At 41.6% G+C, this 27,194-nt stretch overlaps 1 protein-coding gene across 1 annotated transcript in view; it reads left to right on the top strand.

Moving 5' to 3' along the window:
* The window catches only part of LOC115439495 (voltage-dependent T-type calcium channel subunit alpha-1G-like), a 127,251-nt gene that overhangs the window by 58,776 nt on the left and 41,281 nt on the right, over positions 1-27,194 (top strand). The window contains 5 exon segments of the mRNA XM_030163309.1: positions 101-226; positions 1,574-1,663; positions 3,251-3,443; positions 5,093-5,143; positions 25,307-25,458. Coding sequence (XP_030019169.1) covers positions 101-226; positions 1,574-1,663; positions 3,251-3,443; positions 5,093-5,143; positions 25,307-25,458 — 612 coding nt within the window.

The following is a 27,194-nucleotide window of genomic DNA, read 5'->3' on the forward strand; positions in this document are numbered from 1 at the left end:
ATATAGAGACAGATTTTCCTCGTGGGATAGTAAAACCAGTCCAGCCTATGAGTTCATTCTGAGGCTCAGTATAAATCCAGACATGTCTGATTTGTTTCAGCTTTTCAAGGGGAAATTCTTTATTTGTCATGGAGAGGATGTGAGGAACATCACCAACAAGTCGGACTGTTTGCAGGCCAGCTACAAATGGGTCAGACACAAGTACAACTTTGACAACCTGGGACAGGTATGGTCTAGTAACACAGTCAGTAGCTTTGTATGAAAGCATTCCACCATTGCTCTGGTTGTGACAGTATTCTGAATTTCAAACAAATCTTGCAAACAGCATTTTCTGTTTGGGCTCAATTTTACACAAAGTCTTGAAGTGTGAAGTGTATGGGGATCCAAAGCCTTGAATCTCATACACCTACCCTGAAATTCTCTCTGTTTGGTAATAGTAAGGACGAGGTTCTGTACTCTCATTTATTTTATTTGGACTGTCTAGTAAGTGTCTTGTCCATCTTTAAATTATTACTCCATTAATAAAAATGTGGTCAATCTAATTCTGCATTCTATTTGACCTCTAACAATCCAGTGGTCCACACTTTTTCACACATGACATGATAAAAACGTTACAGCAGCATTAATCAGAATTAGGGATGTAACAATATGAAAATTTCATATCACGGTTATTGTGACCAAATTTATCACGGTTATCATTATTATCGCAATGTTATTGAAATTGTGCTCAAAATGTTCAAGAAGTACTAATACACACACTGAAAGAATTTAACCAAGTTGTACTTAAAAAAAACAAAAAAAAAAAAAACAGCAAAAAAACCAAATACAATACCAGTCCCACTGTCCCTTCTGTGTCAGAAACATTCCAATATTAACCCTTAGTGGTCTGAGTCTATTCTGTCTGTTTTTCAGTCCTTTTGATTTGGCCTTTATATACTATAGAAACAAATGTTTACTATACCCATGTTTGGGATCTGTTTTTTCAGCACAACTTCATCTAGATCATGTCTATTATTTTTTCACTTTAACCTACTATAAAAACACAAAAGGACAAAAATCACACAAAAAATATATAAAATCCAATTTGAAAAATGTGTATAATTTATTGCATAAATAACACACAGATGTTTAACAAACCTTTTCACAGACTTTAAAAGTGAATATTGGTTCCAAATATTAGGTATAGAAAATTTAAATTGTAATAAATTCAACTACACTCTAATATTTGACATAAAAGCAGATCTGTACGTAGGGTTATTTCCCCTAAAAGTGCAGTAATCAAACACAGTTATCATGAGAATTAGAATTTAAACGCTAATACTAACCATCTGCAGTTTTACCGCGGTTTATCATTATACCGGTAATCGTTACATCCCTAATCAGAATGTCCATGCCTGCATTCGTAAACATCAGTGAAATAGCGATTTTTATGAAGACAGTTTATTATGAATATTGTCTTTTTAGGAATGTGGGAAATTTTGTGAATGTAAACGTAGCTGTTGAAAGTTAGGATCAGCCTGACAGTGCAGATGTAATTCTCTGAGCTTTCTGACTTTGGTCCTCTCTTCGTCAGGCCTTGATGTCTCTGTTTGTTCTGGCATCCAAAGACGGCTGGGTGGACATAATGTACGATGGATTAGACGCAGTAGGAGTTGACCAACAGGTAACAGGATTGACCTTTTTCACACTTGCCGGAAATATGTAATCGTCACGGAAAAGGAGTTCCTGCCAAGCGTCAACACAGTGCGACAAAATGGATAAAAGAGCATCCATAACCTGGCCTGACCGATTTGCCAAATATTACATTTGATGATGTTGTAAGGTTTGCAACTTTACATCTACTATGAATACATACTCTACAGGGGGGGAAATTTCTTACTTGCAGGCGGCGGCGTTACATAATAGTGGTCGAGTTCTGCAGCCTTCACTGCTGTTTGGCCGATATGATCTCCCAAAGATAGCACCAACTGATATTACTGGAACCGTTTGTAAACAGAGTCCCTTTTCTGATCAGAAATGAAGCTGTTCCATGAGAAAAGACAGGGAACAGTGTCAGGTAAAATTTCCTGCTTCAGGTGGGAGACCTCTTTGGTCCCTTTGACGCTCTTCCATACTGTCCTCTGGAGTGTTGAATTTACGTCTCTGTCCTCCCTCATCTATGTAGCGGAGCGTCGTCCAGTAAATGCACACAGAGTCCAGTCAAAATCAGAGATCCAGCAGAATTGGAGCCGCATCAAGTGTTTATTCATGCATAAAACAAACACTGAGTTGAAATCTGCAGAAACAACTGACTTTTGGCTCTAGGAGACCATTTTTATACTGTCAAAAGTAGGTTGGGTTTAGCTACAGACCACACCCATTTTTATCATGTATTGAATTTTAATCTAGTCACGTCAGAAACCCCCCTTTTCAGCTTGTCTCTGATAGGATATGTTTTTTTTTGGTGTCGGTCAGGATTGGTCAGAACATATACATATATAACTAATTCCCAGTATTTGATGACCATATATTAATATTAAACTTTTTCCCAGAAAATGCAAATTATTTCCCAGAATGTCCAAAATTTCCACTCGTGTACGTCTTTTGTACACCACATTTTCCAAAACTTTCTCTGAGCTCACATGTTCTTTCTGCCCGCCCCGTTTTGTAACTTTCCATAAATTCATGTGTTTTTTTGATGGCTTCACGTGTTCGTTCTTTTGTGGGTCTGCCAGGAAAAAAAGTCAAATACTCTGGTACAATCCACACATGACACTAAGAAGAACTTCTGGCATGTAAATGAATACAGGTGAATACTTTTGAATACAAATGGAATACTTCTGATTAAAATACTGACTTTGACACCACAACAGCCCCAGGTTTCAGGTGGCCAACAGTGACTCCCAGCACATAATCTTCAGATGTGAAATGTGTGCTGCAGACATACGTACTACCCTTGTTAATCACAAACTCTGGTCCCTCATCCCACTGGACCGCCTGAACACATTTCCGCCTCACCTCACCGTCCACAGGAAAAGAATGAAAAGACAGATACGGGCTGCTTTTGGACATAACAAGAGCAACCTCGAACGCTGCAGAAACTCTTGTTCTTCTCTTGCGCCATAGTTGCCCTGATAGGCGAGGAAGTAGAATTATGCGACGATTGCATATTTCCGGTCAAAAATACGGAGGTTGTGAGAAAGGTCTGTTAAACAGAGACACAACAGACTGAGCTGAGACCCACGTCCACGTAACGCTGTGTCTGTTTCAGCCCATAATGAACTACAACCCGTGGATGCTGCTCTACTTCATCTCCTTCCTGCTGATTGTGGCTTTCTTCGTGCTCAACATGTTCGTGGGCGTGGTGGTGGAGAACTTCCACAAGTGCCGGCGCCACCAGGAGGCCGAGGAGGCCAAACGCAGGGAGGAGAAGAGACTGAAACGCATGGAGAAAAAGAGACGGAGTAAGGAGAAGGAGCTGGCTGGTCGGTAGTCTTTCCACATCTTTCTGAGTCCTGCTTGAATTGAGCTTGAGCTTTATTTCCTTTTTTTGCTTTTTGATTTGGCTTGGCCGAGTCCGGAAGAACGCAATTAGTGAGATAGAACCAATGGTAGTAGAACCCCCCCCCACGCTGACCCTCAGTCATCAGCCCTGTCGCTGTAGTTGCTGATGTGGTGCGGTGGTCACCTGTCCTCTCCTGTAAACTCTGCTACAGATTGTGGAGGTTTTTCTTCACATCCGACATTGAATCATTGACGACTGGTGTTGAAAAAAGCCTCCATAATCAGTGGGTTTGCAGAGCTAGGACAGCTGATCACTAGGGTTAGCCCTATCGACTCTGCGCCCCACCCCCCACCCCCCCTTGCCTGGTCTACCGCTGGTGTTGTGCTTGGGGGGGTTCTCAGGAGCATGCCCGGTGAGTGCTGACAAACGGGGCTTGCATGGTTTTGGGTTGACAGAGCTAGAGGGAGGGGGGGTTTGAGATGATTTTATTTTATTTCTTTATTTCTGATTGGTAAAGGAGATGACCCCCCTCCCTTCCCCTCTTCTGCATGTGGATTACTACAGCCGCAGGGGCAGGGGCATAGCCAAATCTGCATCAAATGAGTAAGGGTAAGGCCTCGGTCTAGTCCTTTAGCCCAGACCTGAGCTCTGTTTGGGTGATCCCTGCAGAGTTAGTGCTAATTCCTGCCCCCCCCTCCGGCTGTAGGGGAGTTGTGACAATATGTTTGGTTGGTTTTTATTCTTTCCACTGCCTCCTACGCCAGACAAAACAAGTGCTAGCATTTACTAGCATCAGACTTCTTGAGAATTTAGTCCCTGTTTTTAAAGTATTTTATTGAATTTCAATGGATCTCATCTTTTATTTTTTCATTTGTTCATGGAGCAGTGGACACTTTTTTTTAGAGGCCCTTTCAGTTTCCTTCTATATGATCATTTTACTGGCTGATGAGAATGTTTCTGTCCTTCTCTTGAGAAATACAGATGAAATGGATATTCCCTTTTCAGGAGGGATGTGCCCAGGTGATCTGATCCAGGGAACCCAGTCAAAACATCCCACACTTAGACCCACACCTGTCACACTGCAGCCTCTTCTTGGAAGTCTTTTCATATTTTTTCATTTGCTTTCTTGTTTTTGATTTTCCTTTTTCAATTTTTTGGTTAATAAAGTTTGTTTTACCTGGCTTTGTATTTTTTCATGCCAGGAATGTTTTTTTTTTTTTTTTTTTTTGACACAAACACATACTGGAAGGCAGATGAATGTTGCAAAGGAGAAGCCAAGTAGTGGTGCTTCAAGGTGGGAATCTCACTGGAGTATGTTTAGTCGGACGGTTGTAAATGTGTGCTTTGATTTAAAAAGCGTTCAGTAGCTTCGTGGTGGTTATGAAACCAAACTGTTAATTGAAAGAAATGGACTCAGAATCACTGGAAAGACAAAAGTAGGAACACAAACCAGCTAAATCTTTCATCGCTTCTTCTGGCCTTACTCCATCCCTCTTTCCCTCTTTCTCTCTTTTTGACTCCTTTGATTCTAACTCTCATCCATGCTTCCTTCCTTCCTTCCTTGCTTTCTTCTGCTTCTCCCTGACTAACTCGGTCTCGTTCCTCTAGATTTAATGGTTCCGGGGGTGAGTTGGGCCCTCTCTGAAGGCACATTGAAAGGTACAGAGTTTCCAGCATGTTCTGTGTGTCCCTTAAACCCAACCACCTCCACCGACCACGACCACCCACCATGGTGGCTTAATTTATAAGTTCAATGATCATGGGAGGTAGGGCCCCATCCCGCGTCCCCGCCCCCCTGCCTCTCTCCCATCAGCCCTTAGTCCACTGGACATGCTGTTACCTGTTTTCTCTGTCGTGGCTTTGTCTTTCACAGCTCTTCCACGCCGTCCGCGAACCATCCACTGTCCACAGCACCGCACCGCTGCACCCCCACCGACAGAACACTGCTGCAGTCTGGTCTGGTCAGGTTAGCGCAGACTGACAGAATGCTTTGGTGTTTGGTTACAGACGCATTTCAGGTGGTTTTGTGCATCGGCAGGTGTATTTGTATTTGAATTGCATAGCCTCCGTTTTACAGATATTGGGAGGAAGATGTTGATTTGCAGAAGTTGAACAAAGGCTCCAATATTGTACAAAGACAATAGATTCTTGTTTGCAAAGAACTTTTAACATCACTAGACTCACAGTGTGCTTGAGTAATTAGTAATAGTAACACTTCAGAATAAGTCCACACTATGAAACATTAGTTAAGCATTAATAAATACTGAATATATCATTTATAAAGCAGATTTATGGCATGAATACTCATTAATATATGGTTTATAAGCACAGTTATAAATGTTTTACTCATCATTCATAAGCTCATCTACAATGTGCTTAATGATTGCATTTTCATACTTTATAAACTATGGATTCAGCATTTAAACATTTAGTATTGCATCATTTACAAACCAGTTGTGATGTGCATTTGTGCTCACACATACACTATTCACACATGTACTAATGGTGAGTGAATATGTTAGTGTGTATTTTATACTAACTCACGCATTTATTTTCCAAAACATTTATAACTGTGTTTATAAACCATATACTAATGAGTATTCATGTCAGAAATATGCTTTATAAATAATGAATTCAGTATTTATTAATGCTTAACTAAGGCTTCATAGTGTGGACTTATTCTAAAGTGTTACCTTAGTAATTCATCAGTGGTTGGTTAGGTTTGTCTTGGTCCTCCAGTTCCCCCACCATCAAAAACAGGTGTGGGTCGGTTGATTCTCCGGTCAGTGTCCTTGATGAAGATCTGGAAGTGGTCTGGAAGCCTCTTCAGTGGCAGTTGTCAGCTGCTCATGTGTTCAGTGCTAATGCTGATGCTAGGTGCTGTGTGTGTTGGACAGGTCAAACATAGATGGTTAGATAGCCTGTGGGTTTAATAAATTAATAAAGTTAACGTTTAATCTATACCGAAGTTAAAAGGTGATTGTATCTCCACTTCTATTTGATTTTTGTTCATTTTGTATTGTGCATTATAGTTTTTATTTAGTTTTTGTGTTTTTGAAACCAGCCATTGTTTTATTCAAATTATTTGTTCTGTGCTAATTTCAGTTTTAGCACTTATTTTCATTCATAATAACCTCAAAAAATTTACCAGGCAACAGCAAATATTGGACTCGTTTGTTAGTTTTTTGAAAGGCTAAAGGAAGAAATTAAACCAGAGGAGTGTTTTTCTTGTCTTTCATTTATTTTTTTAATCCAACAGACAATGTGATTTTCCCTACAATTGAGTTAACTTTGACTCTCTGGTTGTCTCCTGTTGTTTCAGCTCACTCCTTTCATTACATGGTTTACAATGAGAGCCAGAGAAGATGAGACGACCTGATGGGGTTGTACATGGGTTTTCATGTCAGATGAACACATTCAAACCATTGTTTAATGTCATCATCTGTCAAAGGTCACCAGCCTGCTTAAAGGGCACTGGACCACAAACATGTAATCAAGAACATTCTGTTTGTTTTTTTACTTTGATTGGCTTAAAAGATGAACTTATGACATTCACTGCCAAAGTATGTAAGTCTAGTCAGAGCAAATGAAAATGCAACAAATTCACTGATTTCACTGACCCAGGTCCAAACGGCCCATTTAACTCACAGAGAGGAAAACAATCTATTTCTGCTCTATCAGATGTGCATCACAGGATTCTCTTATTCAATTATGATCTAAAATAGAATTAAAGCTCTTTCCAAACTGCATTTATCTCATCCTAATGGCTGAAATACTACACACCACTGAGCACAAAGGTCACAGGAGAACAACTGGACACCCAGCAGGTTTTTGAACAGCAGTCAGGCAGCCCATGATCAACACAAAAGGCCTTCTGAGGTTCCAGCCCATCTGAGGACATTCAGACACACATGCACATGCACACAGGCACATGCACACATGCACATGCACACATGTACACATGTACATGCACACATGCACACATGTACATGCACACATGCACACATGCACACATGTACATTTGTGCTGAACTCCACATCAATGTAGTTAAGGTTTGATTGGAATTGATGGTGTGTTGGATGTGTGTTGTTATTACTTGTTTCGTTTTGCGTCAGTGTGTGGTAGTGGTCAGTGTGTGGTAGTGGTCAGTGATGTGATAGTGGTCAGTGTGTGGTAGTGGTCAGTGATGTGGTAGTGGTCAGTGTGTGGTAGTGGTCAGTGATGTGGTAGTGGTCAGTGTGTGGTAGTGGTCAGTGTGTGGTAGTGGTCAGTGTGTGGTAGTGGTCAGTGATGTGGTAGTGGTCAGTGTGTGGTAGTGGTCAGTGATGTGGTAGTGGTCAGTGTGTGGTAGTGGTCAGTGATGTGGTAGTGGTCAGTGTGTGGTAGTGGCCAGTGATGTGGTAGTGGTCAGTGTGTGGTAGTGGTCAGTGTGTGGTAGAGGTCAGTGTGTGGTAGTGGTCAGTGATGTGGTAGTGGTCAGTGTGTGGTAGTGGTCAGTGATGTGGTAGTGGTCAGTGTGGTAGTGGTCAGTGATGTGGTAGTGGTCAGTGTGTGGTAGTGGCCAGTGATGTGGTAGTGGTCAGTGTGTGGTAGTGGTCAGTGTGTGGTAGAGGTCAGTGTGTGGTAGTGGTCAGTGATGTGGTAGTGGTCAGTGTGTGGTAGTGGTCAGTGATGTGGTTGTGGTCAGTGTGTGGTAGTGGTCAGTGATGTGGTAGTGGTCAGTGTGTGGTAGTGGTCAGTGATGTGGTAGTGGTCAGTGTGTGGTAGTGGTCAGTGTGTGATAGAGGTCAGTGTGTGGTAGTGGTCAGTGTGTGGTAGTGGTCAGTGATGTGGTAGGGGTCAGTGTGTGGTAGTGGTCAGTGTGTGATTCTAACGTGTTCAGATGGTGCATCTGTACTTGCAGGTCTGTCTGTCCGTCTGTCCTGAAGATCTTAAAGTAAATCGGTGGTTCTCAGTCTTTTTCTGTCGAGCCCTCCTTTCCATATTTGAAGGTTTTTCAAAAAAGTAACACAGTGATTACTTTCCCTGGTAATTAATTACATTTATGAAGGAGTAATTCTGTTAATAATTCAATTACATTTTTGAGAAAGTAACTAGTAACTATAACTAATTATTTTTTAAAAATAATTTGCCCAACACTGCCCACCGACGAAATGCACCCGTATGTAACCCCCCCCATTACAGTCCGCCACGCCAACAGATGAATTCCGAAAACAGACTGTATCCAATGGTTCAATAAATCAGTCATTCAGGAAGATGACATTTTTTATTCATGAAGTATAGAAACTATATTTAGCTTTTACTCTTCTAGACCCTATGGAAAGAGAACTTCAGGTTCTCAGGAAAATCGCCGTTTATCAATTAATCATTAACTGATCGATAAGGTCAACCAACTAATGATTAATGGATTAGTCAATAATTTGCATCCCTAGTGTGAAGTGTTGATGAAACGGAGTTATTCTTCTGTCTTAAACAAAGTCACTGGTTTATTTGATGGAAAACAGTAAGTTCTGCATCTTCTACACTCTTTTTATTTGACCCATGTTTAATGTGGTCTACAGCGCCACCCACTGGGGACAGCATGCATCATAAATTATTCATTCTCAATCAGTTTTTTGAAAACGCTCTTAATTTGCATTTTTCAATTTAAATTTCAAGTCAACTAGTGACTGAATATTTATGGCTTACATTTCCCTTACATACCCACAGTTTCATAATCCCTGTCATCAAATGCCATCACACAAACTCCTGCCAAATGAAGTGGACTACATTAAGACCAGATTCTCTGAGTCTGTATGAATGCACTCTGACAAAATGAGCTGGCACAAATACACTTGTTAAAAAAGCCCATGAAGTAACGACTACACTGGTGTCAAGTATTTATGATGCAAACTGTATGATTCTCCCTAAAAACTAAATGAAGATAATCCTCAGTGTAATCTGATTACACCACCCATCCCTAGTGTCCAGTGTCAGCTGGATGCTTCCAGTGTGTGTTCAAACGTACGCATTAGCTTGTGTTGTGGCTGCTAATAGAGGCATAACTGTGGAAGACTAACCTGACTGTTCTGGAGTCTGTTCTGCTGGGTGTGTGTGTGCGTGCACGAGTGCATGTGAAAGGCAGCAGATGGTCGCAGGACAAGTTGTAAAATATGCAGGAGCAGGCACCGGTAGCCAAGTCGCCTCTTTACTCAGTCTGGATGTCTGTCTGAGCGCAGAGCAGGACTTCCACCAGCCTTTGGTGTTGGTGGCATTTTATCTCAGGACACGAGTGTTTGTTCATTTTCACCCACAGGTAATTACAGAGCTGCCAACAACACACACACACACACACACACACGCACACACACACACACAGTGTGTCACCTGCTCTGCATGTGCACGTCAGCTCTTATCTCTTGTTTGCACTGAGACTGAGTGTCCAAATATGGAGGCTGGAATTAGAAGAGGAACAAAGAAAGCACAGGAGATGATGAAGGAGGAGCTTCATGTGGCCAAAGAAAGAGGGAAAGAGGTGGTAGTCTGTTTTTAGTTTAGTTTACACACAGACATAATACCAAACATTTAGAAGAAAAGAATAATGCTAATGCTAATGCTAATAATAATAATAATAATAATAATAATAATAATAATAATAATAATAATGATAATAATTAAACAATACAACAATCCCTAACGGTCCTGGTACCTGGACTGACATGCGCTGGTCCCTGAGCCTGTGCAGCAGACACCAGTGTAAGAAGACACATGATCGACCAGTGCTTGGTGTCTGTAGGATGATGGTGGAGTGGAAAGGATACAAGTGAACAAACAAACGCCAACACGTACTTTAACTCAATCTGTCTCACTGACTGATACTGGTTTACTGCTACTGGTCACCTGGAATCAACGACAGTGCGTCACTTACAGCCAATGGCTGCTCCCATAGGTTCTGACCCCGCCCATAATTTGCCCGATCAAAGGTCCAGTGTGGTGCATTGATTGGGATTTTTACTGAATTTGTGCCTACGTTCCTGATCGGTAAAACACAGAGTACAGTTAATGTGGTAAACAGGACCAGTACAGGGACACTTTAAGTCCCACTAAATATGTAAATAGGTCAGCTGGTTAATTTGGTAACACTTTAGAATAAGTCCACACTAGGAAGCATTAGTTAAGCATTAACAAATACTGAATTCATCATTTATAAAGCAGATTTATGACATGAATACTCATTAGTATATGGTTTATAAACACAGTTCTAAATGTTTTACTCATCATTCATAATCATAATCATTCATTCATGCAGTTTGTTTTAATAATCCCATGTGCTGTGTCTTTCATTTGTTCGAATAACTCAGACTTTTGTGAGTCTTTATTCATTTCCATCCTTTAAATCTCATTAGTAAATGCTTTAAATGTCACAGATAGTGCACACTTTAGATGAGCTCACAGCACAGACTGAATTCATGAGTAGTTAGTGCTTTAGAACTACCTGAAAGAATGAATTCCTGCATTAATAACTGTTTATAGGACATCTACTGGAAAATAAATGTGTGAGTTCATATAAAATACACACTAACATATTCACTCACCATTAGTACATGTGTGAATAGTGTATGTGTGAGCAGAAATGCACATCACAACTGGTTTGTAAATGATGCAATACTAACTGTTTAAATGCTGAATCCATAATTTATAAAGAATGAAAATATAATCATCAAGCACATTGTAGATGAGCTTATTAATGATGAGTAAAACATTTATAACTGTGTTTATAAACCATATATTAATGAGTATTCATGTCATAAATCTGCTTTATAAATGATGAATTCAGTATTTGTTAATGCTGAACTAATGCTTCCTAGTGCGGACTTATTCTGAAGTGTTACCTTTCATTTTAAAAATGCCAGTCCTTATACCTCAGGTCTGTTTTAGGTCAAACTGGGCTTTTAAAACCGTTTTCATAGTTTGCATAAATGGAACTAATCTCTCTGTTCGCTCAGTCCCAGTCAGAGCTGCTGTCGAGGACAATGTGAGCCTCACATGTAGATTCATAAATCCTCGTCACCTCGAGGCGAGTAAACAAAGTCATCCTCTGTGTTGTGTTGTTAATCTTTGTTGTCAGTTCGTTGCCAACAGTGAACAACAGCATGTGGATAAGAGGATCGTAACCTCACATACGGTTCAGCCACAAACACAAGTCTGCATATATGCATACGTTTGACAGTCCATGAATAGCTGCTGTTCGTATTAGTTTGAACACACACACACACACACACACACACACACACACACATACACACACACACACACACACACACCAGCAGCAGCCAGTCCTGGGCTGTATCTGGGTCAGAGCGAACACAGACGGATCTAACACAAGTTCCACACGGAGCCTCTGTTCTTTCTTCTATTGTAGAGATGTAATTAATAATACCAGTCCTTTAGGGAGATGGGCGACAGGAGAGAGTGGAACGGAAATCAGTCCCAGAGGGAAGGAGAATAATAAACAGTAGAGGTGGAGACAGAAGCAGAGGAGTCTGGGAAAGCAGGCCCAGGGTGGTGGAGTTGGAGACCAGCAGGTGTGTAAATGTCATGAAGGTTTCAGAAGTAGTGGGGTTACAAGTCCTGTCTGTGCAAATGCGTGAAGGTGGGTCTGCAGGAGCGGGATGAAGGTTTCCCAAAGTACGGAACCCTCCTTCAAACCAGACTTGTTACTGTTCAGAACTAAAATAAATAAATAAATAAATAAAAAATCCTGCCATGTTAGTCCATCCAGTAAGTCTGCTAATGAACAATGTCAAAAACAAATCCAATCAAATCCAAACTAACATAATGATGAATGAAGCTCATTAATTTTCATCAAATAAAATGTTACACCATTAATAATTGATTTCATGGCAGTGAAAGAACTCAGAGTAATGACCAGCTTTGACTGGAATGAAACTGCAGCCCAACAACACACACTATCAATGTTTAATGGAGGAAACGTTCTCTATGAATATTTCATCTCCACAAATGTCAGGAAAAGAACGACAGAGCGGAGCGGTGGATGTACAGTGGTGCTAACGGACGGATGAAAGACACATGAGCTGGAACACTTCCTCCATTCTCCATCTCAGACCAGTTCAGCACCGATCTGAAGCACAAGCTCCAGCCGGACTGTGTCTCCTAAAAAGGATTTTTTTTTTGTCATAGTTTGCAAAATTACTAGATAAGAATAAGACGTTGTATGCATTGATAAAAAGCTAATTATTGAATTGTACTTACATACAGTCTTAGGTTTTTCTTAGAGTTTGCAGAACAAATGTAAGGAGTGGAATTAAAATAGTATCAGTGTCAAATAGATGCACAAAATGTAGACTGGTCTTCACATTTCACTGCACAGCTTAAATATATATTGTGCTTAAATGTATATTGTTATACTATAGACAGGCTGGCACAAGGCATGATGGGTAATCACTGACTCCACTGGCTGGTACAGGCTGGTATTGTTTTTCTTACTGCACTGGCAGATAATTTTACTTGAAAAAAGACATTTTACCCCCATAATGACTTTAGCTGTCTTCTTTTTGTGCAGGCGTTGTGTGCAGTGCTGTTGGTTTTTGAGCCTCTTCCGTTCAGTATCTTCGCTGGTTTCTCTGTCCTTTAATGTCAGTCGAATTGAACCAACTCTGGGATGGAGGTTCCCTTGGTTTAACTGATATTCAGACTGAAGGCGTGATCACTCTAGTCATGGACTCGTTGTGTCCTGGTGATGTTGTCAGAGACGTTCAGCTTCTTCGTGGCTCTGTGTCTCCTGCTCGTGGAGGTTCGTGCTCAGGTTTGGCGAACAGCTGCGGTGTACGTAGGTTCTGTACGTGGACTGAACTGGAAGGATCAGTGGGATCCAGATGAAAGCAGCCCGTATGTTGGATTAGAAGGACTGAAGGAGCCTGTTGTGTATGCGGGTGTGAGCCGGCTCAAACAGAGGCCTGAATCATTCTGTTGTAAATGAAGCTTCCTCATTGGTCTGTAACTCGTCATCACTGTGACTCCGCCCTCCACTCACGCCGTTCAGTCGCTTCACCATTCAGTCCATTTCAGTTGGTCCATCCTGCTCAAGTATGACTCAGAAAGAGGTGTGTCAGTCTGCCACGTGAACCAGAACAGTGTGTGTGTGTGTGTGTGTGTGTGTGTGTGTGTGTGTGCGTGTGTGTGTGTGCGTGTGTGTGTGTGCGTGTGTGTGTGCACGTGTGTGTGTCCCCATGCCCTGTCATTTGGAATGATGTCATGTTTTGTCTTTTTCTTTGCCTCTTTTCTTTTCTCCTCCTCTGTTTGCTCTGCTGCTCCTCTGTCGTCCGTCCCTGTTCTCCACTTTAATTCATTTTCTGATTTTCTCGTTGTTTTTTTTTCCTTTTTTCTACTTTGTCCGTTCTGTCAGTTTATCTGTTGCCTCTTTTCAGTGTTTTCTACCCGGTGCAGCAGAGCATTCAGGACCTCCAGTTTAATTGTTCTGTTGATTGTTTTCCTGTAACTGTTTCTGTTTGGTTTGTAGACTCAGTGCTTGCTGGATATTGAAATTCGACACCTCATCCACATCCTTGATATTGAAGGCAGACACTGAGTCTCAAGGTTTACTACTGACTCATTTACCACGAAGGACGTTGGCATAAAAGCAGCCGCCACATCCCACCAAACAATCATCTCAGAAGGTTCACGTGTGTGAATATAGACCAGGGGTGTCAAACATGCGGCCTACGGGCCAAATCCGGCCCACCAAAGGGTCCAGTCCCGCCCACGGGATGCAAAAACTACACTGAAGATAGAATCAACCGAGGATGTTGAACTACTTGAAGTTCAGGTTCCTCATACTGACCAATGTGAGCTCAAGTACAACGATAGCATAATAACCTCCGAATAATGACTCCAAATTTACTTCTTGGTTTAATGTGGAAAATAATATTAGGTTATGCTTATAAATAATGACAGCTTCAGAGTTTTATCCTTGATTTAGTGCAAAAAACATTAAATTATGAAAATATTTACATGAACAAATTATCCTTTAACACAAAATTTGAATAACCTGAAATTTTCTCAAGAAAATTAAATGTAATTTTAACAATATTTGTTACTGAATGTTTTGTGCCGTTGTAGAACTGATCCATTATGCACATGTATAATGATACACTGATGCATAATATTGTTATAATTACACTTAAGTGTCTAATGAAATTTCATTTTTTTCAGGTTATTCACATCTTTTTAGTTTGGATAGTTTGTAAATGTAAATATTTTCATAATTTAATGTTTTTGTTCATTTTTGCGCTAAAAGAGAAAAAACAGGAGTTGTCATAATTATTTATAAGTTATGCTTTTATTTACTGGTCTGGCTGACTCGAGGTTAAATCGGGCTGAATGTGGCCCCTGAACTAAATGACTTTGACACCCCTGTTACAGACAGATGTTTTTCATAAAAACAGGTCAGTCACTGCTGTTCGGGTCTTTTCCAGTCAAAGTGCACAGCTGCTGCTTTGTGGCCCGCGCCCTGATCGTCCTATTTTATCACATTCAGTCTTTTTCGGTCGACATCTCAGCCATTTCCATCCCAGACCACACCCCCACCGCAGTATTCTCATTATCAGTAAGCCCCCGATGCAACCACCCAGACCCACAGAGAAGATGAGCAGCGCCTCCATCCATGAATCTCAGTCCTAGTACAGTCTGCTGTCGTTTTCCAGACTTGGTTTCATTGGCGTAGCCGGCACATCCTTTGTACTTCACCACCTACTGTAGACACCCTCACATAACCCCAACAGTAGCTCCACTGTGTTCCAGACCCATACTCCAACATGGTCACAGGATTACCCATAGTGCCGTGGTGTTCTTTCCTCACTAAGGACCCTCTCTCCGTGTCTGTATTTCCCAACAAAGACCGCCTCGGAAATGTAAGGATTATGTTTTTGAGAGTGGCCGCATCCAAAAGCAACTCCCAGAGCCAGTCCTCAGTTCTGTAACCCCCCCCCCCCCCCCCCCCCCCCCATCCCCCATAAAGGTGAGTTATCTGAAGCAGAGGGGATGAGGGTCTTCTAAGAACAAAAAGAGGAACACATGGTCTGGGGGTTGTTTCTGGACTGGGAATGTCGACGTCCTAACAGTGTTTTTCCCCTTTTTGTTCAACCTCAGACAGATGTCCTGTTGGAGTCGTAGATCTCCTAGACTCAGTGAATTCACTAAATCAACTGGAACATTTGGAATACGTTCAAGTCCTGAACTTCCATTTGGAGCACGAGCCTGTGCAGTTTAAAACAGGTTCTAACTGAAGGATACTGAACAGTATGTGTTCAGAACACTGTACCTCAAACAGGGTTAACATGTCATTTACAATTCAAAGATATATATTATGATATAGAAATGATTCTTTTAAGTCAACTATGATTGTGTTAAAATAAGAGTACTTTATCAATTATGTTTCTTCTTATGCATGGAATGTCCACACAACCCATTTTTAATGGAAAATCCTGCATTTGTGGGTTAGTTGTGCCATATCTGCTCATGCAAATGTCGTGTTAGAGGGTTTGGGGGATGAGACTGTCGTTTATGAAGTTTTTGCAGATTTCTTAGTTGTCTAGTCTTATTTCAATATGGACTGTCGGAGCCAGGATTTGAACCGCCAACCCTTTGGTTATTGGACGACCTGCTCTACCAACTGAGCCACAGCCACCCCCCCTTCACTGGAAAAAGAACTGTGGTCCCTGCTGAAGTGCAGAACATGGAGGGTACCAGATAGGTACTGTAGGATCCGATGTTCTGCAGTGAAATCAGCTCTGAGTGCAGATCTGTCAAATCAGACTGGGACAGAAAGAAATCTGCACAAACCTGGGACTGGACCCATGTTTCAGTGTCAAATGACCTTGACCTGGTCTAAAATCATGTGACCTTTGACCTGTACATGATTGTAGACCTGCATAAATGACAGTAGCATCCCCCAAAACCTCTAATATGCCATTTACATGAGCAGATCTGGCAGAACTAACCCACAAATGCAGGATTTTCCATTAAAAATGGGTTTTCTGCACTGGGCTGACGGGCACCCTGAAGATGGAGGAAATTTTTTTGGGAGTTACAAATATATAAGAGATTAACAGGTCAAATTAAGAGCTGGCTCGGAAAAGAAGTCCCAAAAATGGGACACCCTAAGTAATCAGATTACATGTGCTGTTTCGATCAGGGGTCCTGCAGAGCCACTGTCCTGCATGTTTCAGATGTTTCCCTCTTCCTGCACACCTGGCGGTCGTTCTCAGGCTTCTGCAGAGCTGGATGATAGGCTGATCCTATGGATCAGGTGTGTTGGAAGAGGATCCATCTAGAACATGCAGGACAGTGGCTCTGCAGGACCAGGGTTAGCCAGCCCTGGTTTAGATGGTCATGTAAACGGGCTCACTGATATGTGCTCCTATAACAGTACTATATTCATTTGTACTTCATTGTTTATAGAAATACTCACGACCCCATTGAATTGTAGATGTATGTTAGTCCTAGGCTGCACCAGTGGGACATACTGGAACGTCCTGCACGTTCACACCACAGATGTTCCTAAACTCTTATGAATGTGTTTGATCCTCAGTTGTTCATTTTAAATATGGATCAGTGTTAGATCACAGGCTTTCTGGAACTTCTCTTACTCAACTGTTGAGGATGATGACAGACATGACACATGGAAGCATGGAGCTACAAAAGTAAAGAAATAAATAAATGAAGCTACTGATGGGGTTTGACACTGAAGACCCTGAGCACTATAATCACTGAACATCATGAGTTTTAATGGGAAGTAGATACTACCAGTGTAAAACCAGCAGCCTGTCAACATGAATGTTTTACTGGTTTTAATAATCAGTCAGTCAGATCAGTCCTACTGTCCTAATCACCTTACCTGTCAAAGCAGCTGAAATTCCCAACATTTCAAAATGCAACTGCTCAAGCTCCAGCAGTGGAATATACCTGTCATGTGGACTAATTTATCTATTATAGTTTGAATTTCAAAGTTATCATTATCTTTTAAGTAAAGCACATGATGTCTGCTGTCCAACAACTAGATAAAGAGTAAACGCACACATTCTGCTCATTTCATTCTGTGACAGCACTGGCCTTTAAAGCCCAGTTTAAATTCAGCTCTCTGTTATAACAGTGGGTTTACTGAACAGATCTAAGCAGATCTGAGTCTCCAACAGATCACTGTCCTGACAGTCTAAGGGTCTGTGTTCACATGGACAGGATGGACGACAGAGTTTTCCAGGGTGGAACCTCTGTGTACCCGTTGTCATTTTCCTGTCTTTTTTCTAGTGTGTTCAGAGCTGGGAGAGGAGGCTCCACCTGCCACGTCAAAGGAGGAGGAGGAAAGAACAGAGGAGCAGGAGGAGGGGGTGGAGGGTGTTAGAGGTAGAGAAGGAACACGCTCTAGGATTCCAGGATTCTCCATCCTTGGTCAAAAAAATAAAAGAATCCAGATAAAGGTTGCATTCTGACTAGTTTGACTCCACGCAGCAGCAGCGTAAAGTCCATTCTCATTAAAAGAAGCTCTAGTCTTTTCTCTGAGGAGGACAAAAGAGCAGCAGGACGCTGGGGGCAGACGGTGGAATTTATCCTCCTAAACCTCCACCTTTTACCTTCTGTTTCTGCTGCGGTCCTTCTCCTCTGGGAGGGAAGGAACTGAGCTGCAGCCACAGCTTCCTACGTCGCTCTTCCTTCCTCTTGTCTTCTGTAATCCCTTATTCTCTGGTTGGTTCTGGCCCTTTCTGCCCCATCCATTATACTCAGGGCTTTACTAATTTACTACTAAACTTATGTCCAACACACTCATACAGCTGTACTGTGAAGAAGAAAACACTTGTACAAAGGAATGGCTTCTTCAGAGGCATGTTTACATGGATGATGGAGTGTAGAAGGGGAGGGGGGGGGGGTCATGTTAGCTCCACAGATGATGGAGGATCTCAGAGACTGGACTCACAGTCAATGAACCAAACAGTTTCATCCCACATATGGGCCTATACCTATAAGCCCCATATCTATAATATAATATAATATAATATAATATACCTATAAGCCCCATATCTATAATATAATATAATATAATATAATATAATATAATATAATATAATATAATATAATATAATATAATATATACCTCTAGGCCCCATATATATTTTCATTCATTCATTCATTTTCTGAACCTGCTTTATCCTCACTAGGGTCATGGGGGCGGAGCCTATCCCAGCTCCTTATGGGCGAAGGCGGGGTTCCCCCTGGACATGTGACCAGCTCATCACAGACTGAACATATAGAGACAAACACACTGTCACATTCACACCTATGGGGGATTTAGATGAACCCATGAACCTATCAGAGCATGTGTTTGGATGGTGGGAGGAGCCAGAGGACCAGAGAGAACCCACGCAGACATGAGGAGAATGTGTAAACTCCACCCAGAAAAGTCCACTGCACCACCGTGTTGCCCTCCCATATAAATAATATAATCCAACATATAATATACCTGTAGCTCCATATAAGCACCAGCTGACAGAGGTGGGCCTGGACTATCCAGGATGCTCTCCACCTGCATTACCACTGCCTGCTCCACGGGCCTTATGGGGAAATGTCCAAACGTATAAAGTCATTTATGAAATTGAAAAAATGCAGCTGACAAGGTGAAGAAGCACTTATGGTGCAGAGGTGATTTCAGGGCTTGAGGAGGTGAAAACCCAAGCCGACGTCTGAGGATGTCATTCCACGTCATTAGATGAGACCGTGCGCACCACAGGCCACGTTATGGTCCTGGTTCATGTCACGCACATCTCCACAGGAGTTCAGAGGCAGTCCAAGTCCAACATGTGGTTCAGCCGCTGCCATAGCGCTCACTTTCATCTCCCCTGGGCTCACGATCAATAATTACCAGCAGGAAAACGTTTAGCTCTTGGCAAAGATGACTGAACATGTATGTAGAAGAATTCAGATGGAAGCAGACTGCGCAGACCTGTGCAAAGCTCTGCAGCGCTCAGTGTCGTCACCAGAGCAAACACACTGGTCTACAAGGAAAATGCTTCCAGAATAAAAGTAATGAAATTTTACCACAGGAGAGTCACTGATAAAGAAAAGTCAAGTCAAAAATGCTGGTTGGCTGAACTTTCCAAGATCCAGCCTTGGGTCAAAATGTGAAATTCAAGAATTAACGAGAGAATGGGTTTGACTCCAAAGGAATATTTGTCTCAGAGCTACAAGATCTACTTCAAAACACTGTCTGCACATTAGAATACATTCACTTTACAGCTTCTATTTAGTGGAAGATTTATAAAACTATTATAGAAATGTACATTAACCAATACATATGTGGAATAACACTTAATCATATAATTTGAAAACATCAGCAAACCAGCACTTTTGTCATTTATTTTCCAATTAATCTTATTAAAATACGTAACATTTAGCACATTTAATCTCTGAAGCAAATCATTTCTAAAAAACTGTAGACCAGTGGTATTAAACTGAATACAACACACAGGTCTGTCAGTCCCACTAGAACAGACTGGAATCTGAACTCTGCTGCTTTTACAAGGACAGGAAGGAAACATCCAGACTGCTGGTGGGCCCCGATGGAAACTGCACTGCCTGGGAAAACATAGTCCTGCACACCACACTCCAGTGGATACCCTTTAGTTCTGATTAGAAGACACGTTCAGATCCACTGATGTCATACACAGCTCAAGCAACTGAACAAAAAAAAAAAACAAAAAAAAAAACACCATTTATTTTGTTTATAGTTGGATTAGATTTTGGTCAACACCTTGTATTAATGATGGGAGAGTCAGACCAGCACAAACTATAATCCAGCACATCCCAAAGATTCTCAAAGGGGTTCAGGTCTGGACTCTGGGGTTCAGGTCAGGACTCTGGGGTTCAGGTCAGGACTCTAGGGTTCAGGTCTGGACTCTGGGGTTCAGGTCTGGACTCTGGGGTTCAGGTCTGTACTCTAGGGTTCAGGTCAGGACTCTGGGGTTCAGGTCAGGACTCTGGGGTTCAGGTCTGGACTCTGGGGTTCAGGTCTGGACCAAGGTTATTATCATTAACAAAAACTAATGAAATGACGAAAACTAGAATTGAAAAAAAATTTTTGTTACTGAAATAAATAAAAACTCTAATTGAAAGAAAAAACAATAACTAACTGAAACTGTATTGTGTGCTAACAAAACTAACTAAAACAAATAAAAATTATGGATAAAATTCCCTTCGTTTTCGTCTTTGTCAGAGTAGGATTGAAATCGATTTATTTGGCTCGAGCAGTTTTAGCCACCAGCACCTACGACACTTCACGGTCCGTCACTTGTGTTCACTTGTGGTTTCCAGTCGTCTTCTGGTCCCCACTCTACCTGGAAACATGGAGACTAAAGCAGCAGAGTCCTGTCTGGGATTGATTTGAATACAACGGCGAAGAAGATAAAAGATATGAGAAAAATAAAACAAATACTAAAACTAAACTCAAACTAAGCATTTAGAAAAAAACCCAAAACTAATAAAAACTAGCAAACCTGCTCTAAAAACAAATTAAAATTAACTGAATTAGAGAATGGGCGACACGGTGGTGCAGTGGTTAGCACTGGTGCCTCACAGACAGAAGGTCCTGGGTTCCATTCCAACACCAGTCCATGGGGGTGGGACCTTTAGTCCATGGGGTGGGACCTTTAGTCCATGGGGGTGGGACCTTCCTGTGTGCAGTTTGCATGTTCTCCTCGTGTCTGCGTGGGTTCTCTCTGGTCCTCTGGCTCCTCCCACCATCCAAACACATGCACTGATAGGTTCATGGGTTCATCTAAATCCCCCATAGGTGTGAATGTGACAGTGTGTGTTTGTCTCTATATGTTCAGTCTGTGATGAACTGGTCACATGTCCAGGGTGAACCCCGCCTTCGCCCATAAGTAGCTGGGATAGGCTCCGCCCCCGTGACCCTAGTGAGGATAAAGCGGGTTCAGAAAATGAATGAATGAATGAATGAATTAGAGAAAAAAAGTCAAAACTAAATTAAAGTATAATGAAAAATCCAAAACTCTTCTAACCTTGGTCTGGACAGGTCCTGGTTGAAGACATGTGGATCTCCTGCTTTAGTTCCAGACCTCGTTGCTGAAACATGAGTGTCTGTGGTGAACATCAGATGGACGGATCTGAACTGTCGGTGGAGCTGAACCCAGGTTCTGTCAGACACACTGTGTGAAACAGTGGACCGTCTGACAGAGGAAGGCTTCATCAGGCATACACAGGGTCAGCAGGCACACTGACAGACGATCGCCTTCTGAATACAGGTTCCATATGTTTGGATGCTTTCCTCAGAGCTGTTCCATGTACATGCTGTGTACGTTGCAGATACGTCCATGGCTTGCTTGACGCAGCCGTTTTCCAAAAGGGCCTTGACCCAGTGTGCTCGCTACATGGTGTTGTGTAGATGAGACTGTACAGAGCTCACAGCTTCTAGGAACTTTGTACAGAGTATGAGTGTGTCCGAAGGTCACATGTCCAATAATACGTCTAAATAATGACATAATAAAAGTACAGAGTTCAGGTGAACACGTACACAGGAGCTCATGTTTTCCTTTAGGCTGTTAAATGCCACCACATATATGCTGCGTTTCCACTACGTCGACTCAGTATTCCTCAGACCGTTTCCATTCCAGATACTACTGCCTTTACAGTACCTGGTCGTCATAGCGATGTGGTGCGTTACTTCCGTGTCGTCTGTTCAGACAGTTGCTGATAAACTCAGTCGTTGTGTGTTGTCTCGTCTGAAGTTTTACATCTTCCACCACAGACTGAACGTCCTGGACCGGCCCTGGTGGAGTTTGTCTGTTCTCATGTGGGTTAATGGACCCACAGATTTACTGTCCACTAACACATCTGTGTTTGTAAAAGGGCGGGGCACAGAAAACTGTCTGACCAATCAGTGGTCTGCAGTGTTTACACAGTGTCACCTTTTAGTATCTGGTCCACAGTCCTGGAACCTCAGCGGAGGTGAGACCACAAAACTAGGACCAGGTACCAGATTCCAGGTCCTTTTAGTAATGGAAACACAAAAAAAGTCGAGTCGAGTCGAGCCGACACCATGCAGTGGAAACGGGGCATTAGCTCCTCCTCCTGTCAGTGTGTGACCACAGACCTGCTGAGGATCTGAAGTTCATCCTCCAGAGCCTTCAGTGACAGTTCACTGCCCCTAATGCTAATGCTAGGTACTGTGTGGGTAAAACTTAGGCTGGGTAGATTTAATAATTTCCCTACAGGGATAATAAAGTGAGTTAACTCGAACCTTTTCCTTAAAACTCCTGTTGGGATTTTCTGAGGAGGGTCAGTCCAAAGTTAGCATCGGAAAACCTTAATCCATGTTTAATTGTATGACTTTCCCTTTCAGAGCAATATTTCCCAGATATGTGTTTCCTGACAAACTAATGTGTTTATCAGATTAGAAGTAATAAACTGTGTTAGGAACATCCCAGCGTCTTCATGGGGTTTTCTGCTCCTTCTGTTGCTGTGGATTTGTCTACGTTTGCACATTAGAAGCAGATCACCTGCACAGCTCACCACTTCCATCTGGGTTTTTATGGACTGCAGCTCCATGGTAATCTGTGGTACTTAATTATTCTGGCCTATATTTTGCTGAATTTAAAAATGATTTAGTAGTTATAGAAAACATTCACCTGCTAGGTTTTACCTCCAGAGATGAATTTGAATTCCAACAGAAGCAAATCGGTGTATATTTAACCCAGTGAATGGGTAGGTATATTTACTGTGCAAAATGCTGTGCTTACTCAGCTCTACGGTCGACTTTCCTGATGTATGAGCGGAGCTGGGGAAACACACACACACACACACACATGCTGCCACACTAACACACAGGGTTAACTGGGCTGAGACACAGATCTGAAACACCCAAAGGACTCGTATCTGTTCGCTCATGTAGTGATGGTGCCTTCTGCTGCGTCTTAGCCCCTCCCCCACTGATGGGCTGATAAGGTGTTGAGCCTCCTCTCTCCTCCTCATCCTAACTCCCACCACATCCATCCATCCATCCTAATGGGTGGAAGGATCCAAGTGATGGACGACACTGGAAAACATGTGTGTTATGTTCTGTCCCTGAAAGAAGGAAGTGAAAAGATAAGAAGGAATGGGCCACTTTGTAACTGTCAGATGGAAAGGGTCAGAGGCCCAGTCCCAAGTCACCCTTTGGGTTGAAAAGTTGTCGCATCTTTTTACAGCGGCATCGATGACTGCTGATGATGTAATGCACAGGTGTCAAACATGTGGCCCGGGGTCCAAATCCAGCCCACAAATGGGTCCAATCTGGTCCACCAAAGGGTCCAATCTGGTCCACCAAAGGGTCCAATCTGGTCCACCAAAGGGTCCAATCCGGCCCCTGGGATGAATTTGTGAAATGCAAAAATTACGCTGAAGAAATTAACAATCAAAGACGTGAAAATCATTTTAGGTCAGTTCAATCTGAAATGGGTCAGACCAGTAAAATACTATCATACCAACTTATAAATAATGAAAAATGCAATTTTTTGTCTTTTTTTGTGTAAAAAAAGGACAATTTTGCAAAAATGTTTCTATTTACAGGCTATCCTTTCGCAAAAAATGTGAATAACCTGAACAAATATGAACAATATGAAATTTCTCAAGAGATGTATGTAGAATTTTAATAATATTCTGCCTGTTACTAAATATTCTGTGTATTTGTAGATCCAATGTGATCTCTAAGCTGTGATTCACATGTATAAATGATAAACTGAAGTGTAATATTGTTAAAATTGTACTGATTTTTCTTCAGAATTTTCAGGTTGTTCATATTTGTTCATGTTGTGTTCAAGTACAGTTCGTAGATGTAAACATTTTAATACAGAATTTGACTTTTTTCACTCAAAAACATAGAGAAAACTTTAGAGTTGACATTATTTATAAGTTTTTATCCTATTGTTTATATTGTTTTCCTGGTCCAGCCCACTTTAGATCATATTAGGCTGAATGTGGAACTGCACTAACATGAGTTTGACAGCCCTGATCTGACAGGTCTGGATGGGTCGTCTCATTTCAAAGGGAAATCTTTCAACCCCTCCCCCTTGCAGCTCTGTTTCAAAGGGGGACGGCCAGTGGGTGAACTGGGCCTTAATAACATGTGTCAGACTGTTTAATGCTGTTTATCTCCCCCCACATACACTCAGGGGAGTCTTATTGAAACAAGTGCTGATAATCAGAATTGGATTCAAACCACAGGAGGTTTGTTCTGTCCATTATCTGATGTGCCCTCCTCCTCCTTTATGGTCTCTTCACATCTTTCTTTGCATATTTTGTGTGTTTACTGTGTGACTGTGAACAGTTCCTGACTGATGCTGGATCTCTGGGCTTCAGTGCTCAGACTGGTATTAGAGTAAATTATTGCAGATATTCATATGTGTGTCCATATACGGTGTTTTTCACTGATCCCTCCAACATTTGACAGTTTACGATCAAAACAGAGTATAACATCAGTGCATTAAACATTACCCTTCAGGTCGAATACATCATTTAAATGACTCATAAACACACACTGCTCCCAGTATATCTGTACCACTGGTCAGGTTCTGTTCTGCACTTCTGGGTGGACTCCAGCTGTTCATTAACTCCTTCTTTACAACAGCTCAGATGGCTCCTCGTCACAGATCTACTGTACTGAATGGCACTTCAGTACCTCCTATCTCACTTTTTTGACCCCCCTCCCCCCCTCCTCCACCTTACCCTGCTCCCTGCACCCCCACCCTGACCCACCCCCCTGCTACTTCCCACTTCCAACAGAAGCTCAGAGTAAGCCCTACTACTCCGATTATTCCCCAACCCGCCTGCTCATCCACAAGATGTGCACCAGCCACTACCTGGACCTGTTCATCACCATTGTCATAGGACTGAACGTCATCACCATGTCCATGGAGCACTACCAGCAGCCCAAGGTCAGATACTGGGAACACGGGGGGGGGGGGGGGAAATGGCATCTTTGCTTTATTACATCCTTTATGTCCCAGCAAAATACGCCGAACACAGTGCACTATAGTTACAGTATAATGTGTGTAGTTCAGTTCATACTCACAGGGTACCAGATCAAAACTGTGGAAGTCCCTGGATGTCAGGAAAGGACAACATGAAGTGAATGACGGCGCTAAATGCTACAAACCTCTTCTCATTTTAGTCATTCCCTGATCAAAGTTATTTTATTGCCTAAACCCAACCAACCTGTTATCACTGCACTGATGACGCTCTAAGGCGGGGCTGTCAAACTCATGTTCTTTCAGGTTCCATTTTCAGCCCAATTTGACCTCCAGTGGGCCGGACCAGTCAAATATTAGCATAATAGCCTATAAATAATGACAACTCCAACTTTTTTAGTGCAAAAAATAACAAATGATGAAACTATTACTATCCAAAACAAAAAAGATGTGAATAACTGGAAAAAAGTGGAATTTATGAAGAAAAATAAGTACAATTTTATCAATATTGTGCCTTAACTTATGATTTCTACATGTGTATTACAGATCAGATCTACCAAGACACAAAACAGGCAGAATGTTGTTAAAATTACACTTATTTTTCTTTAGACATTTCAGGTTGTTCATATTTGTTCAGGTTATTGACGTTTTATTGTTAAAGGAGATCAGAATTTAATGTTTTTTGCAATAAATCAAAGATAAAAAATTGGTGTTGCCATTATTTAGAGGGATAATATCATATTATTCTTCTCACATTAAACCAAGAAGAACATTTGGAGTCATTATTTCTAGGTGATTAGGCTGTTAAATTGGAGTTTGATGCCCTTGACTGTTAATATCTTCAGGGTAATTTTTGCATTTTGCACTTTGTAAATTCATCTCGCAGGTCGGATTGGAACTGTTGGCGGGCTGATTTTGGCCCCCAGGCCGCATGTTTGACACCTGTCATCTAAGGGTATGGGTTAGGGTTAAGGTTAGGGTTAGGCTTAGTTAGTCTCTGCAATGACATGTGATACCGTCAGGACAGAACCTGTAGCTCCATATTTAGTCAGAATATCAGAAATATTTCTGTCTCTGGAAAAAGAGTCTTGGTGTGATCCTGTAAATCGACTACAGTCATTTTGGCACAAGATTCACCAAAACATTCTGCAGTTGCAGAAGTGAGACATGATATAAAAATGAATAAATCTCTACAAAAGAGAATGTCACATAAAAGGTGTGTCTTTAAAGATAACTTTAAAGGTTATCCAGTCTGAATGAAATCTAAATGGAATATAATATTCATGATTATATTTCTATTAGAGTATGATCACACAAAACATTACGTGCTTTACCTCCATTTCATTATCTTAGAAGGAGCCGTATATATTTACACCATTCATGGAGTTTAAAATGTTCCCTTCCTGTTTCTGATTTATAATGTTAAAGTCCACTACATCCTCTAGAGTTAATATCACCATAACTAAGATGATGAGGGCTTTCATATTTTTACGGCCATCAACGGTGAGGGTTGGGTTATTGAATTGACTTCCATCTGCAAAAGAACACTAAACATCACACACTGACTCTTTAACCAGGTTGAAGACATATTAATATTAAAATCCTCTTTTTAAGATTTGTGCTCCAAATAAATGACTGCTATATCCGCTGATAATAAAAGATAAAGCACAATTTCTGCAACTATTTTAGGGCATTTGTAAGAG

This window comes from Sphaeramia orbicularis, chromosome 19 (assembly GCF_902148855.1).
Source record: "Sphaeramia orbicularis chromosome 19, fSphaOr1.1, whole genome shotgun sequence".
Classification (NCBI taxonomy): Eukaryota; Metazoa; Chordata; class Actinopteri; order Kurtiformes; family Apogonidae; genus Sphaeramia; species Sphaeramia orbicularis.